The sequence below is a fragment of the Stenella coeruleoalba genome (genome assembly GCF_951394435.1).
Source record: "Stenella coeruleoalba genome assembly, chromosome: 1".
NCBI classification, from domain to species: domain Eukaryota; kingdom Metazoa; phylum Chordata; class Mammalia; order Artiodactyla; family Delphinidae; genus Stenella; species Stenella coeruleoalba.
The window spans coordinates 115,969,033-115,982,000 of NC_137169.1; the positions used below are offsets into that span (position 1 = coordinate 115,969,033).

Below are 12,968 nucleotides of genomic sequence, written 5' to 3' on the forward strand. Positions count from 1 at the left end.
AGTTGTACTTTTCCAAGAATTTGTCCATTTCTTCCAGGTTGTCCAATTTATTGGCATAAAGTTGCTTATAGTAGTCTCTTATGATCTTTTGTATTTCTGCAGGGTCAATTGTAATCTCTCCTTTTTCATTTCTAATTTTATTGAGTTTAGTCCTCTCCCTTTTTTTCCTGATGAGTCTGGCTAAAGGTTTATTGATTTTGTTTATCTTCTCAAAGAACAAACTTTTAGTTTTATTGATCTTTGCTATTGTTTTCTTTGTTTCTATTTCATTTATCTCTGCTCTGATCTTTATGATTTCTTTCCTTCTACTAACTTTGGGTTTTCTTTGTTCTTCATTTTCTAGTTGCTTCAGGTGTAAAGTTAGATTGTTTTTTGGAGATTTTTCTTGTTTCTTGAGGTGAGCTTGAATTGCTATGAACTTCCCTCTTAGAACTGCTTTTGCTGTGTCCCATAGGTTTTGGATCATCGTGTTTTCATTGTCATTTGTTTCTAGGTATTTTTTTATTTCTTCTTTGATTTCTTCAGTGATCTCTTAGTCAGTTAGCAGTGCACTGTTTAGCCTCCATGTATTTGTGTTTTTTACTGTTTTTTTCCTCTAATTGGTTTCTAATTTCATAGCTTTTTGGTCAGAAAAAATGCTTGATATGATTTCAGTTTTCTTAAATTTTCCAAGGCTTGATTTGTGACCCAAGATGTGATCTATTCTGGAGAACATTCCGTGAGCACTTGAGAAGAAAGTGTATTCTTCTGCTTTTGGGTGGAATGTCCTAAAAATACCAATTAAGTCTATCTGGTCTATTGTGTCATTTAAAGCCTGTGTTTCCTTATTTATTTTCTCTCTGGATGGTCTGTCTATTTGTGTAATTGGGGTGTTAAAGTCCCCCACTATTATTGTGTTACTGTTGATTTCTCCTTTTATGGCTGTTAGCACTTGCCTTATGTATTGAGGTGCTCCTATGTTGGGTGCATAAATATTTATAATTGTTATGCTTTCTTCTTGGGTTGATCTCTTGATCATTATGTAGTGTCCTTCCTTATCTCTTGTAACAGTCTTTATTTTAAAGTCTATTTTATCTGATACGAGTATTGCTGCTCCAGCTTTCTTGTGATTTCCATTTGCATGGAATATCTTTTTCTATCCTCTCACTTTCTGTCTGTATGTGTCCCTAAGTCAGAAGTGGGTCTCTTGTAGACAGTATATATAAGAGTCTTGTTTTTTTAACCATTCAGCCAGTCTGTGTCTTTTGGTTGGAGCATTTAATCGTTTTACATTCAAGGTGATAATTGATATGTATGTTCCTATTACCATTTTCTCAATTGTTTTGGGTTTGTTTTTGTGGGTCTTTTTCTTCTCTTGTGTTTCCCACTTAGGGAAGTTCCTTCAGCATTTGTTGTAAACGTGGTTTGTTGGTGCTGAATTCTCGTAGCTTTCACTTGTCTGCAAATCTTTTGACTTCTCCATCAAATCTGAATGAGATATTTTCTGGGTACAGTAATCTTGGTTTTAGGTTTTTACCTTTCATCACTTTAAATATGTCCTGCCCCTCCTTTCTGGCTCACAGAGTTTCTGCTGAAAGATCAGTTGTTAACTTATGGGGATTCCCTTGTATGTTATTTGTTGCTTTCCCTTGCTGCTTTTAATATTTTTTCCTTTGTATTTAATATTTGAAAGTTTGATTAATATGTGTCTCTGTGTGTTTCTCTCTGGGTTTATACTGTATGGGACTCTCTGTGTTTCCTGGACTTGATTGACTATTTCCTTTCCCATGTTAGGGAAGTTTTCAACTCTAATCTCTTCCAATATTTTCTCAGACCCTTTCTCTTTCTGTTCTTCTCCTGGACCCCTATAATACGAATGTTGGTGCACTTAATGTTGTCCCAGAGGTCTTTGAGACCTCAATTCTTTCATTCTTTTTTCTTTATTCCACTCCACAGCAGTTATTTCCATCATTTTATCTTCCAGGTCACTTATCCTTTCTTCTGCCTCAGTTATTCTGCTATTGATTCCTTCTAGAGTATTTTTAATTTCAGTTATTGTGCTGTTCATCACTGTTTGTTTGCTCTTTAGTTCTTCTAGATCCTTGTTAAACGTTTCTTGTATTTTCTCCGTTCTGTTTCTGAGATTTTGGATCATCTTTATTATCATTACTCTGAATTCTTTTTCAGGTTGGCTGCCTATTTCATCTTCACTTATTTGGTCTTGTAGGTTTTTACCTTGCTCCTTCATTGTAACATATTTTTTGTTGTTCCTTTTTTTTTTTTTTAATGGGTGGGGCTGTATTTCTGTCTTACTGGTCGTTTGGCCTACCAGCCCACTGGCAGGCAGAGCCAGATCCTGGAATTTCTGGCTGCAGGGCTCTGGGGGTCCTAGGGTTACTGCCTATGCCCTGGTGTGGGGGGCAGGGTCCTGGACCCTCTGGTGGACAGGCCATGTCATAAGGAAGGTGTCAGTTCAGGGAGCCTTACGGCAGCCTGCCTACTTGTGGGTGAGACTGTGTCCCCACCAATTAGTTGCGTGGCCTGAGGCATCACAGTATTGGTGGGTGGGGCAGGTTCCAGTGCTAATAAGCTAGACAGAGGATTACAAAATGGTGCTTGCCAGCACTAGTGCCCAGGTAGTAGGACAAGTTCCCAAAAATGGCTGCTACCAATGTCTATGTCACCAGGGTGAGCTCCAGTTACCTCCTACCTCTCCATGAGGCTTCCCAAGATAGGCAGGTGGCTATGAGCTATAAGCTCCTTTCAGATTACTGTTTCTGCCCTGGGTCCTGGAGTGTGTGAGATCCTGTGTGCCCCCTTTAAGAGTGGAGTTTCTGTTTCCCATGGCCCTCTGGCTCTCCCAAAAGTAAGCCCTGCCGACCTTCAAAGTCAAACGTTCTGGGAGCTCATCGTCCCAGTGCAGGGCCCCCAGTCTGGAAAGCCTGATGTGGGGCTCAGAGCACTCACTCCTCAGGAAGAGCTTCTGCAATTGTAATTATGTTCCTATTTATGGGTCATCCACCCAAGGGTATGGGTCTTGATATATCAAGACTCCACCCCTCCTACCTAACTCCTTGAGATTCCTTCTCTATATCTTTAGTTGTAGAAGATCTTTTCTGTTAGATTCCAATCTTTCTCATCAATAGTTACTCTGTTTTAATTTTGTTGTGCCTGTGAAAGGAAGTAGAGCTCAGGCCACAATCTTGGCCCAAGTAAGTCTACACAACAGAATGATAAACACAAATTCAGACAATGGTAATGTAGAGGAGCACATGGGTAAGTATAGGTTATTAATAACATTCCAGTTTTGGGGTTGGGTAGTGGTTTATAAGTGTCTAAGTCATTATGAAAAAAAAGGAAAGGGGGAGGGAGGGGTGGAGGAAAGGACGGAGAGAGAGGCAAGGAGATACAGAAAGAAGACCGAACTGTCTCCCATGCATCTCTGCTGTTTCTTACAGCCATAGGTAAATGACCACTAATGTCACTTCATCAGGAAAACTTTCAGGTAATCATTAGTGTTGTTCACTCTGATTCAATTCACTTCTTTTTAGAGGCACATGGAAGACTGCACCTCTTATCTGTGAAGTTAAAAAGGGCCATGGGACTTGTTCTAGCCAAGGAATGTAAGCAGAAAAGGTTATTTTCAGGCTGAAGCCTTTACCAGGCAGGGCACAAGTCAACATTGCCCTTTTCCCAGCCTCAGGAAATAACTCAAATATGTAGCCCTGGCTTGGTGGCATGCTTATAGCTGATGAAGAAACTAATCTTGGAGGTTAAAGGATGGAGTTCTGTGTTCTGCTGTAGGGAAAATGTTACATGTGTTGCCTGTGGTATCTCAGGAGGTATGTGATGTACCTACTGCACTGGAGCTTTAAGGGAAGACCTCTGGGAAACAATGTGAGCACTGCATGTCAGCTGCCTTGGTTCTATATTACAAAGGACAGGACCTCAGGGAGAAAAGGTGGTCTGTTTTGCAAGCAGGAGCAAAAGGAATAACTGATTCTGGGTCTTCAACAGGCAAAGAGTATGGAAAAATTTCCTTGATAAATCATCTTCAATCAGGACACACACAGACACACAGACACATATGCAGGCACTATATATATATATATATATATATATATATATATATATATATATATATATATATATACACACACACACACAAAAATACCACTCCCAAAATCTTTGTCTCCATCCACCTCAGTCAAGAGCATGTATTTGCTATGTGGTATCTCATGTGCAATATAGTAACTAGTGACACAGACCCAACCTAGCAGCTGAGGGAGCTGAGCAATATTGTTTGTACATGATATATAAAACTTCTAAAATTTGCTTAGTAAAATTTGGGGGAGTAAAACAATACATTTTTAATTACGTTTGGATTTAGTAATCTTCCAGATGTTCATTCTTTGATCATCAACATATGGGTTTATTCTCTGCTGAATACTGTTTCTAACAAAGGACTATTGAGAATATGAGGACAAATGTGTATTCAGTGACCTACCAGAAAAGTGTGTAACTGCTGGGTAAGACCTCAAGCAGCCTGAAAACCTGGGCCTGGTGGGGAGTTTGTGATTACAGTACAGGTTTGGCATATGCTGACATTCTGAAATACAGAACTCTTAAGTTCCAAAATCCCAGTATTTGGGGTATAATAAAATATTTTAGTGTTTTTCAAAAATATGAAATCTGAATGTGTATCTTAATATATATCTTGAGGAACACTTTGCATTAAAATTTCAAATTGAATAAAACTACATTCCTCTTAAAAAATGTCACCATATCCATTCCTTGCTTAAAAACCCATCCTGGTTTTACCCCAGTTAGTACACTAACATTTCAATCTTACAGGATATCACAGTGTACAGGAGTACTGAAAGCTTGTTTTGTAGTCACAACATCCTGGTGGCAGACACCGGTTCTAGGCCTGGTTATAGTCTATTCCTGCAATTTTTTGTTGTTGTTTTTTTAAAACTTTGTAACGCTAGACATCTGAGAACTCATTTCTTGCTTTAATTCATCCAACCCTTGGAGTAATTCATTTCCTTGATGTTCTCAAAATAGAAAATATTAGCTTAGCAAACATGGGAAATCACCATCTCTCTTAATAATTGCTAAAAGAGGCAAATAACTATTTGAATGCAATGTTATCAGTTACATAATAAAAGCTTGTCTCAGAATTATGAAAATACATAGGAAGAAGTGGTTGATTCTGTCACTGAGAAAGGGAGGGAAATATATTTTCTCAGAGAACTCATTGATCTGGGGTATGAATGATGTCAAAAGTTTTGATCATGAGAGGAGTTTTTACTAAATCAGAGATTCACAAGTTGCCCTCTAAAGATGGTGGCAGGTCATGACAGCTTCCAGGAGTTGGCACACATCATAAAAAATATAAGAACAAAAATGTGGATCTTCCATGCAATTAGATGTATTCAAGGTAAAGAACTATATTTACTCTGTGATTATGTCCCTTCTATTTTGTTGTTCTTAAAATATCTTTCATGTAAAATGATATTAATAATAGATGTTAATTGAATTTTTAAAACTATATCTTACTTTTCTAGCAATTCATTTATTTTTCTTCAGACTTTCTATGTAGACTTATAGTTTCTGGTTGCCTGTACATACTTTTGAGCATATTGTGGAAATAAGTATGATGGTTTTATAATTTGTTTTGATCCAGTGAATGGGGTGTAAATCTATGTTGAGACTCATCTTCTCATATATATATATGTATTTTTTTTTTCTCTTTCCTTCTCTGTTGAGCAACAAGGCAGCCTTTTCTACAGCTCCCTGACGTTGGGAGAAGGGATAGCGATTAGTTCTGATTGTTCTTACCTCAGATATTTAGTCAATGTGGAGGGAGTCTATTATAACTTTTCCCCACCTTGAAAATCCTGGATTTTTTTTTTTCTTACTGTGAAGTCATTTAGAAAACACACTTTGTCTTGTATCAGTGGCCTCTTGCATCTAGGTAAACCAGATTCTGCCCCTGGCATCAGCTGTTTGAGATGAAGCGGAGACCTTGATATCTTGCAGGAAGGGACATTACGTTTGTTTTTTTTATGCGCTGCCTGAATTGTCATAGAACTCATACTGTATTTGCTTCACTTATTGTTCCTTAGAAACAAGAGCTTTGCAGGCTTAGTGTGGGTTCTGTTGGAGATGCATGTAGGGCTCCAAGTAAATCCTTCAAGTAAAGTGCTGAAGTCCACCCATTTCTGGACCAAAGATTATTTTATATCTTTCTCACAGAAGCTGCTCTTGAGGTTTGGTTTGGTTTTGTTTTTAAATATCTGGGAGACTATTGTCTTCAAAGCTTCCTGAAGTGTCAAAGTCTGAAATTTTTCCTTTTTTATTGATGTTTTTGACTTTTGTTTTTGTTGTTGTTTTTGCGGTACGCAGGCCTCTCACTATTGTGGCCTCTCCCGTTGTGGAGCACAGGCTCCGGACGCACAGGCGCAGCAGCCATGGCACACGGGCCCAGCTGCTCCACGGCATGTGGGATCTTCCCGGACCAGGGCACGAACCCGTGTCCCCTGCATCAGCAGACAGATTCTCAACCACTGCGCCACCAGGGAAGCCCTGGAAATACTTTTTAAACACAACATAAAAGTACTAATCATACATGAGGATACAGATAAATTGCACTTCAATACAGGAAATTATGTCCAGTGGTCAAAAGGTACAAACTTTCAGTTATAAAATTAGTCCTGTGGATATAAAGTACAGACTGGTGACTATAGTTAACAATACTGTATTGTACATTGAAAAGTACTAAGAGAGTAGATATTAAAAGTTCTCATCGGGCTTCCCTGGTGGTGCAGTGGTTGAGAGTCCGCCTGCCGATGCAGGGGACGCGGGTTCGTGCCCCTGTCCGGGAGGATACCACATGCCGCGGAGCGGCTGGGCCCGTGAGCCATGGCCGCTGAGCCTGCGCGTCCAGAGCCTGTGCTCCGCAACGGGAGAGACCACAACAGTGAGCGACTCGCGTACCGTAAAAAAAAAAAAAAAAAAGTTCTCATCACAAGAAAAAAGAATTTGTAACTATGTGTGGTGGTGGGTACTGACGAGACTTATTATGGTGATCATTTTACAATATATAAAAATACAGAATCATTATGTTATACACCTGAAACTTATATAATGTTATATGTCGATTACATCTCAATTAAAAAATGATAGTAACAATTTAAAAATTATGTCTACAAAATACCAGCAAAAAAGTAAAAATGCAAGCCATGGAGAAACACATCAACATACTCCATAGGGTGGGTGTGCACACACACACATACACACACACAAACACACCAGGCCTTATATCGTCTCAAAAATCACATGCTTGGGACTTCCCTGGTGGCGCAGTGGTTGAGAGTCTGCCTGCCGATGCAGGGAACACAGGTTTGAGCCCTGGCCCGGGAAGATCCCACATGCCGCGAAGCAACTAAGCCCGTGCGCCACAACTACTGAGCGTGCGTTCTAGAGCCCGCGAGCCACAGCTGCTGAGCCCACGTGCCACAACTACTGAAGCCCGCGCACCTAGAGCCTGTGCTCCAAAACAAAGAGAAGCCACCGCAATGAGAAGCTCACACACCGCCACAAAGAGTAGCCCCTGCTCGCCGCAACTAGAGAAAGCCCCTGCCTGCAACAATGATGACCCAACACAGCCAATAAATAAATAAATAAACTCAGGTGCTCAGTGTTGCAGCCAGTGACTCTCATCCCAGCACACAGGGCATTGGGCTGCTCTCTCATTATTAAACACCCTGAACTGGACAAATCCTGCAACAAATTCCCCTGGAAAAGAAGAGGCAGAGAAGGGTCACGTATTCAAAGGAAGAACTGGAAACAGCTTCCCTTTCACCAGCACAGGGATTCCCTACACCAACAAATGGATATGTGCGGGAGCCTCTAGGATACATTTCTGACTTCCCAGGGTGTTTCTGGTTTTGGAGCCTGAAATGGACCCTGTACTCACAGACACGGGCTCTCTAGGCTGGTTCCGTCCGCAGATGGCCTGTATTTCCTCTACACTGAGAATGGCGTCATCTACCAGACCTTCTGTGACATGACCTCTGGGGATGGCGGCTGGACCCTAGTGGCCAGTGTGCACGAGAACCACATTCCTGGGAAATGCACGGTAGGTGATCGCTGGTCGAGTCAGCAGGGCAGCACGGCAGACTGCCCAGAGGGGGATGGCAACTGGGCCAACACGTTTGGGTCTGTAGAGGCGTCCACCAGTGATACAAGGTTGGTGGCACTGACCACCCAGCTGGGAAAGGGTGGAGAGCTGAGTGTGGCTGGAGCAGAGTGTGTGGAAGGGAGGGTGGGAGATGGGGATGAGGAGGTAGGGCTGGAGAAGAAGAAGGAAAAAAGTCCATGTCTTGAATCACGACTTTCTCCCACCGGGTCTTTTTGGGCGGTGGGGCCTTATCATCTGCTGGCGATGGCAGGTGTCTGAGCGTTGCTGCCACCTGCCCCCCTGGAGCCCAGAGCTTTCAGCTCAACTGAGAACTGCATGTGTGGGTCTTTGGTTAGTGGGACCTCCTGGGCTGTTCAGGATCAGTGTGTGTGTTGCTCTGCAGAACCCTGGTTACTATGACATCCAGGCCCAGGACCTGGGCATGTGGCATGTGCCCAACAAGCGCCCCCTGCAGCACTGGAGGAACAGCTCCCTGCTGAGGTACCGCACCAACACTAGCTTCTTCCCGAATCTGGGACACAATCTGTTTGGACTCTACCAGGTGTATGGGGCTGCAGGCTGTTCACACTTCTTTTGGTGAACAGAGAGCCAAGTGTCCGGGGTGAAGAGTAAGTCTGCTCTGGGTTCCGTGTCACTAGCAGGTGCTTGTGCTTGGCTGTTTCTTCCACCTGTGGGTCAGGTGAACTCATGTGCTACCCCTCTCAGGAAGCTGAGCTGAGCACAGGATGAGGCCTATGGAGGAGGAGAGAGGGGGTAGAGAGGGAGAAGGACAAGGGGCTTGAAGCTAGTTAGGAACCTAGCTATGGGGTGGGGGGAGTGGGAAGGAGTCACTATTATTTAGACTGATTTCTGCATATTGACACCTGAAGGCTCTAAATCCCCCAATTCCCAATGTGGCAGCTTCTCTACTGTCCTCACACAACCTGTATCTTGGGTCCCTGCAGAAATACCCAGTGAAGTACGGATCAGGGAGCTGTCAGACTGACAATGGCCCAGCTATTCCTCTGGTCTATGACTTTGGTGATGCTGAGAAAACCGCATCTTACTACTCACCAGTTGGTCAGCGTGAGTATCTGCTTCCAAAGCCCAGTCATCAATCCTTCCCTGCACTCTTGGGGAAAGTGTAAATAACAACAATGAACAATTGTTAGCGTTTGTTGAACACGTACAATGTGCCAAACTCTTTTCTAGGAACTTGACATGTGTCATTTAATCATCATTAGAACACTATGAAGTTAAAATTACTATCCTCTCCAATTTATAGGATATAAACCCAGGCTTCTTAACCAATACCCTGTATGGCTCTTAAAAGAGTAAAAACTAGGTTAATGTTCACAGGTGAGAACAACTTGCAAAGTGGCAAGAAATTCTCTATGGGTCATCTATGAACAGGGACACTGACAGCCTTTGTTCCATGCTACATATTCAAAGACTTTGTAGCACTAACATCCTTAGAAGACAGAGATATTAACTCTCAATGGATTGTGCTTCCTCTTGGCCTGGAGAGGCCAGAAATCAGCACCCAACCACATCTCAAGTCTGCATCAGGATGTAGCCTCTGGAACTAAGAGTAAAGGGCAGGCATGGTCTCAGCCCTTTATATAAGATTCAGATTCTCTAAGCGCAGAGTTCCTCCTCATACTCAGCCCCAAAGAGAATAAACTATACTCTCTGAAAAGGTTTGTAGTTGCTTGACGAGCCCAATTTACAAGCTGCTTGGCAAACAGACTAAATCTGCAACTGTTTTCCTGGCCCTCTTCACGTCACCCTGTGGGGATGGGATCCAGGGAAGCAGCACAAGAAAATGCTGGTACTCTGGCTACTGCTATGAATGTGAATAACACATTTCTTTGTCTCACTGTCAGGAGTTTCATATTTTCTGCCAGCATCTATGAAACTGTGGCAGGCTAACTGTTCAGCTTACAAGAAGGGGAAAATCTTAGACTCATCACTGCTCTGGCCACCACCTTAAGAGTCACCAGGAGCACTACATTCTCTCTGTGTTCAGAAGATCATGTCTGCTGTGCCTGGGTGGGACCGAAAAGCCTCAAAGTTCTCACTGGAAATCTCCTTGGCTGTAGCTGGAGTCAGAGCAGATGAGAGTGATGGGCACTCCTCTTGCTGTCCATGACTGGGGTCCATTTAGCTTAAAAGTGACTCAGATGAGAGGACGCTGGGTTGGTTTATAACTCACCACTTGCTTCACCACAACTTTCTCTTTCTCTTTTCTCTTTTCTTTCTTTCAACTTTCCTTGATGCTTCTAGGCAGGAAAGAGGAAAGAAGCGCAGGTTTTGCTCTCCCAAAATGTCTCAGGAGAACGGGTCGCTGCTAGAGGATGTGAAGATAATTCTCATTAATAGTCTGGTACAGCTGACAGCAGCCTTCCTGGTCATCAGATCCCAGCCCCTGCCCACTTCACCAGTTCAGCACTGCGCTATGAGGCCCCAGAGGTCAGGATCCTCTCTGCTATGACTAGCTGACCCACAGTCTAGTACAGGCTTAACACTTGCATTCTTCTGCTCAATTAATTAAAAGTGAAAACTATCATTACACCTGGGATTGTGAGGATGGGGACTAAAGAAGGATATTCCCTGGACACAGCTCTGACCACCCAGCTCCCTCTGGGAATCCCTGGGCCAAGGCCATAACAGTAGGAGTAGCTAGAAGGGAGCACAGTCTTTATCACGGCTCCCTGAGCCTCCTAAGCCACACAGAGGCACAGAGTGCGGCCCCAAGACATGCCTTAGCTTCGGACCAGAGAGGCCAGCAGTCAGCACCCAGGCCGCATCTCAAGTCGGCTGCAAAGTGTGGCTTCTCTGCATCTACATAACTCCCCTCTGGCCCGGGACCTCAGCATCCAGCCCAGCTCTACTCCTTCTGCTCCACTGCACACCTCAGGTGAGCTGAAGAAACTGCGGCTCCTGAGTGACTGACCTGCACTCGGCCCTCTGCTGGCCAAAGAGAGGAACAGCAGGAGATAGAATCTGGCCCCCGGCCCCTAAGGGGAAAGGAGAGGCACAAGGTCATTGGCTTGTCCATCTTTTCCTTCCATCCTTGCTCTTTGAACTTTCTGAGTAAGGAAACCTCAAATGGAAAGTGATGGGCTTATGAACATTCTGGAACCTCCTGGAATAGCCCCCACCTCTATCCAATGCTACAAATCCTTAAGAGGCCATGGGCCCCTTTCTCTGAAACTTCCCATCTCTGAGACCAAGACCAGACCTGAGCTGGCATCATGGCTCCCCACACACTCGGATCTTGTCTCAGACTCAGAAAAACCTTCCTCACAGCACGGAGAGCTCCCTCCTTCCTTCCTCACAGATGCCAGGAGCTGAGAGTTCCCAGCCAAGTGGAGATTCAGAGCTACTGCCTCTGCAGAGAGTCCTGAGGTGGGTGAAGTGCTGAACCTTTATAGGGAGAGCAAACCACGAGGGCCCTGCCAAGCCCTGCTCACTTCAGGCTGCAGGTCCCGCCCTCGGGAGTCCTTCCCTTGAAGGTCCCGGGGCCTTGAACCCTGGCACTGAGAAGGAATGTGTGACTGGCTGGAGGGGCAGGGAGCAGTGCCCTTGGTCACACTGGTGACACTATCGTCTGAGGAGGGGGAACCCTGCTGGGTCAGAGCACATATAGTGTTACATTCTGTAACAGACTTTCAGGATGGATGGGACCTTACAGTTCTTCCCTGCAACCTGTCCTGCTCCCACCTCAGTCAGATGCTCCAGTGCCTCACACACCTCTGTCAAGACGGCATCCTTCAAGTCTCTCCTGAAACTTCTCCGTGAAGCCTTCCCTGACACACCCACCCACAGGCAAAGCTGATGGATTTTTCCCCTGTCCTACTACTGGACTTTGTCCCAACCCAGATTGTGACATGTTTCACACCGTCATGTCATCTTTTATTTACTTTTTGTTTAGAAATAATCGAAAATTTACAGAACATTGCAAAAATAAAAATAACACAAAAACTCATATATAGCTTTTACCTAGATTCACCTATTGTTAGTATTTTACCCCATTTGCTTTATCATGTATGCCCTCTCTTTATGCATACACAAACACACTTTTTTCTGAACAAGTTGAGGTAAGTTACATACATGAAGACCCTTTCCCCTAGATAAGTGTGTATTTGCCTAATAGCAATATCCTCATATATAACCACATGCAATTATCAACTTAATACTGATAACAGATGTTCTATTTTTGCTCCTTAATCTTCAGTTGGCAATTTTTTTTAATTTTGTAACTTTATATTGTTTCCCATGGAAGTAAATGAACTTCATGATAAATTCTAAGTCTATGATTCTGTGCTGAGCCTAGGCTGGCCCTGAGAAAACCGAAGTCCTTGTCTCCACTGAGCAAAATATGTGGGCAGTGGCATCACTGGACTTTCCTCCTAAAGGACTCAACAGCAATCCCCAGGGAGTTTACAAAACAAGTACAAGATCACAACTTAGCAGGGAAGTCCTCATTCCAAGAAGCTCATCGAGGGAGGGAGACAGTAAGGAAAAGTTCCTCCACCCCTTGGAAGGAGAACTCAGGGGCTGTTCTGGTCTGATGATTAAGTCTCTCACCCCTTTCCCTTTGGGGCTGCAAGGCTATTGTAGAACTATCTCTCCTTTCAATCATGTGCATCTTTGCTTTATATATTTTAATGGTCTATTATTAGTTGCATAAATGTTTATAATTGCTATGTCTTCTTGCTGTATTGAAACTTTATTAATATATAATGTCCTTTGTCTCTTGAAACTTTTTTAAATTTAAAGTCTATTTTGTCTGATA

At 43.3% G+C, this 12,968-nt stretch overlaps 1 protein-coding gene across 1 annotated transcript; it reads left to right on the plus strand.

The window, feature by feature from the left end:
• Positions 1-3,577: 3,577 nt before the first annotated feature.
• Positions 3,578-10,661, plus strand: LOC307174785 (intelectin-1-like; the record flags this gene model as incomplete). The annotated part of the gene is made up of 5 exons (XM_079899151.1): positions 3,578-3,615; positions 7,966-8,239; positions 8,571-8,729; positions 9,133-9,257; positions 10,454-10,661. The coding sequence occupies 5 exons, from the start codon at positions 3,578-3,580 to the stop codon at positions 10,659-10,661; spliced, it is 804 nt and encodes a 267-aa protein (XP_079755277.1).
• Between the last annotated feature and the right edge of the window lie 2,307 nt (positions 10,662-12,968).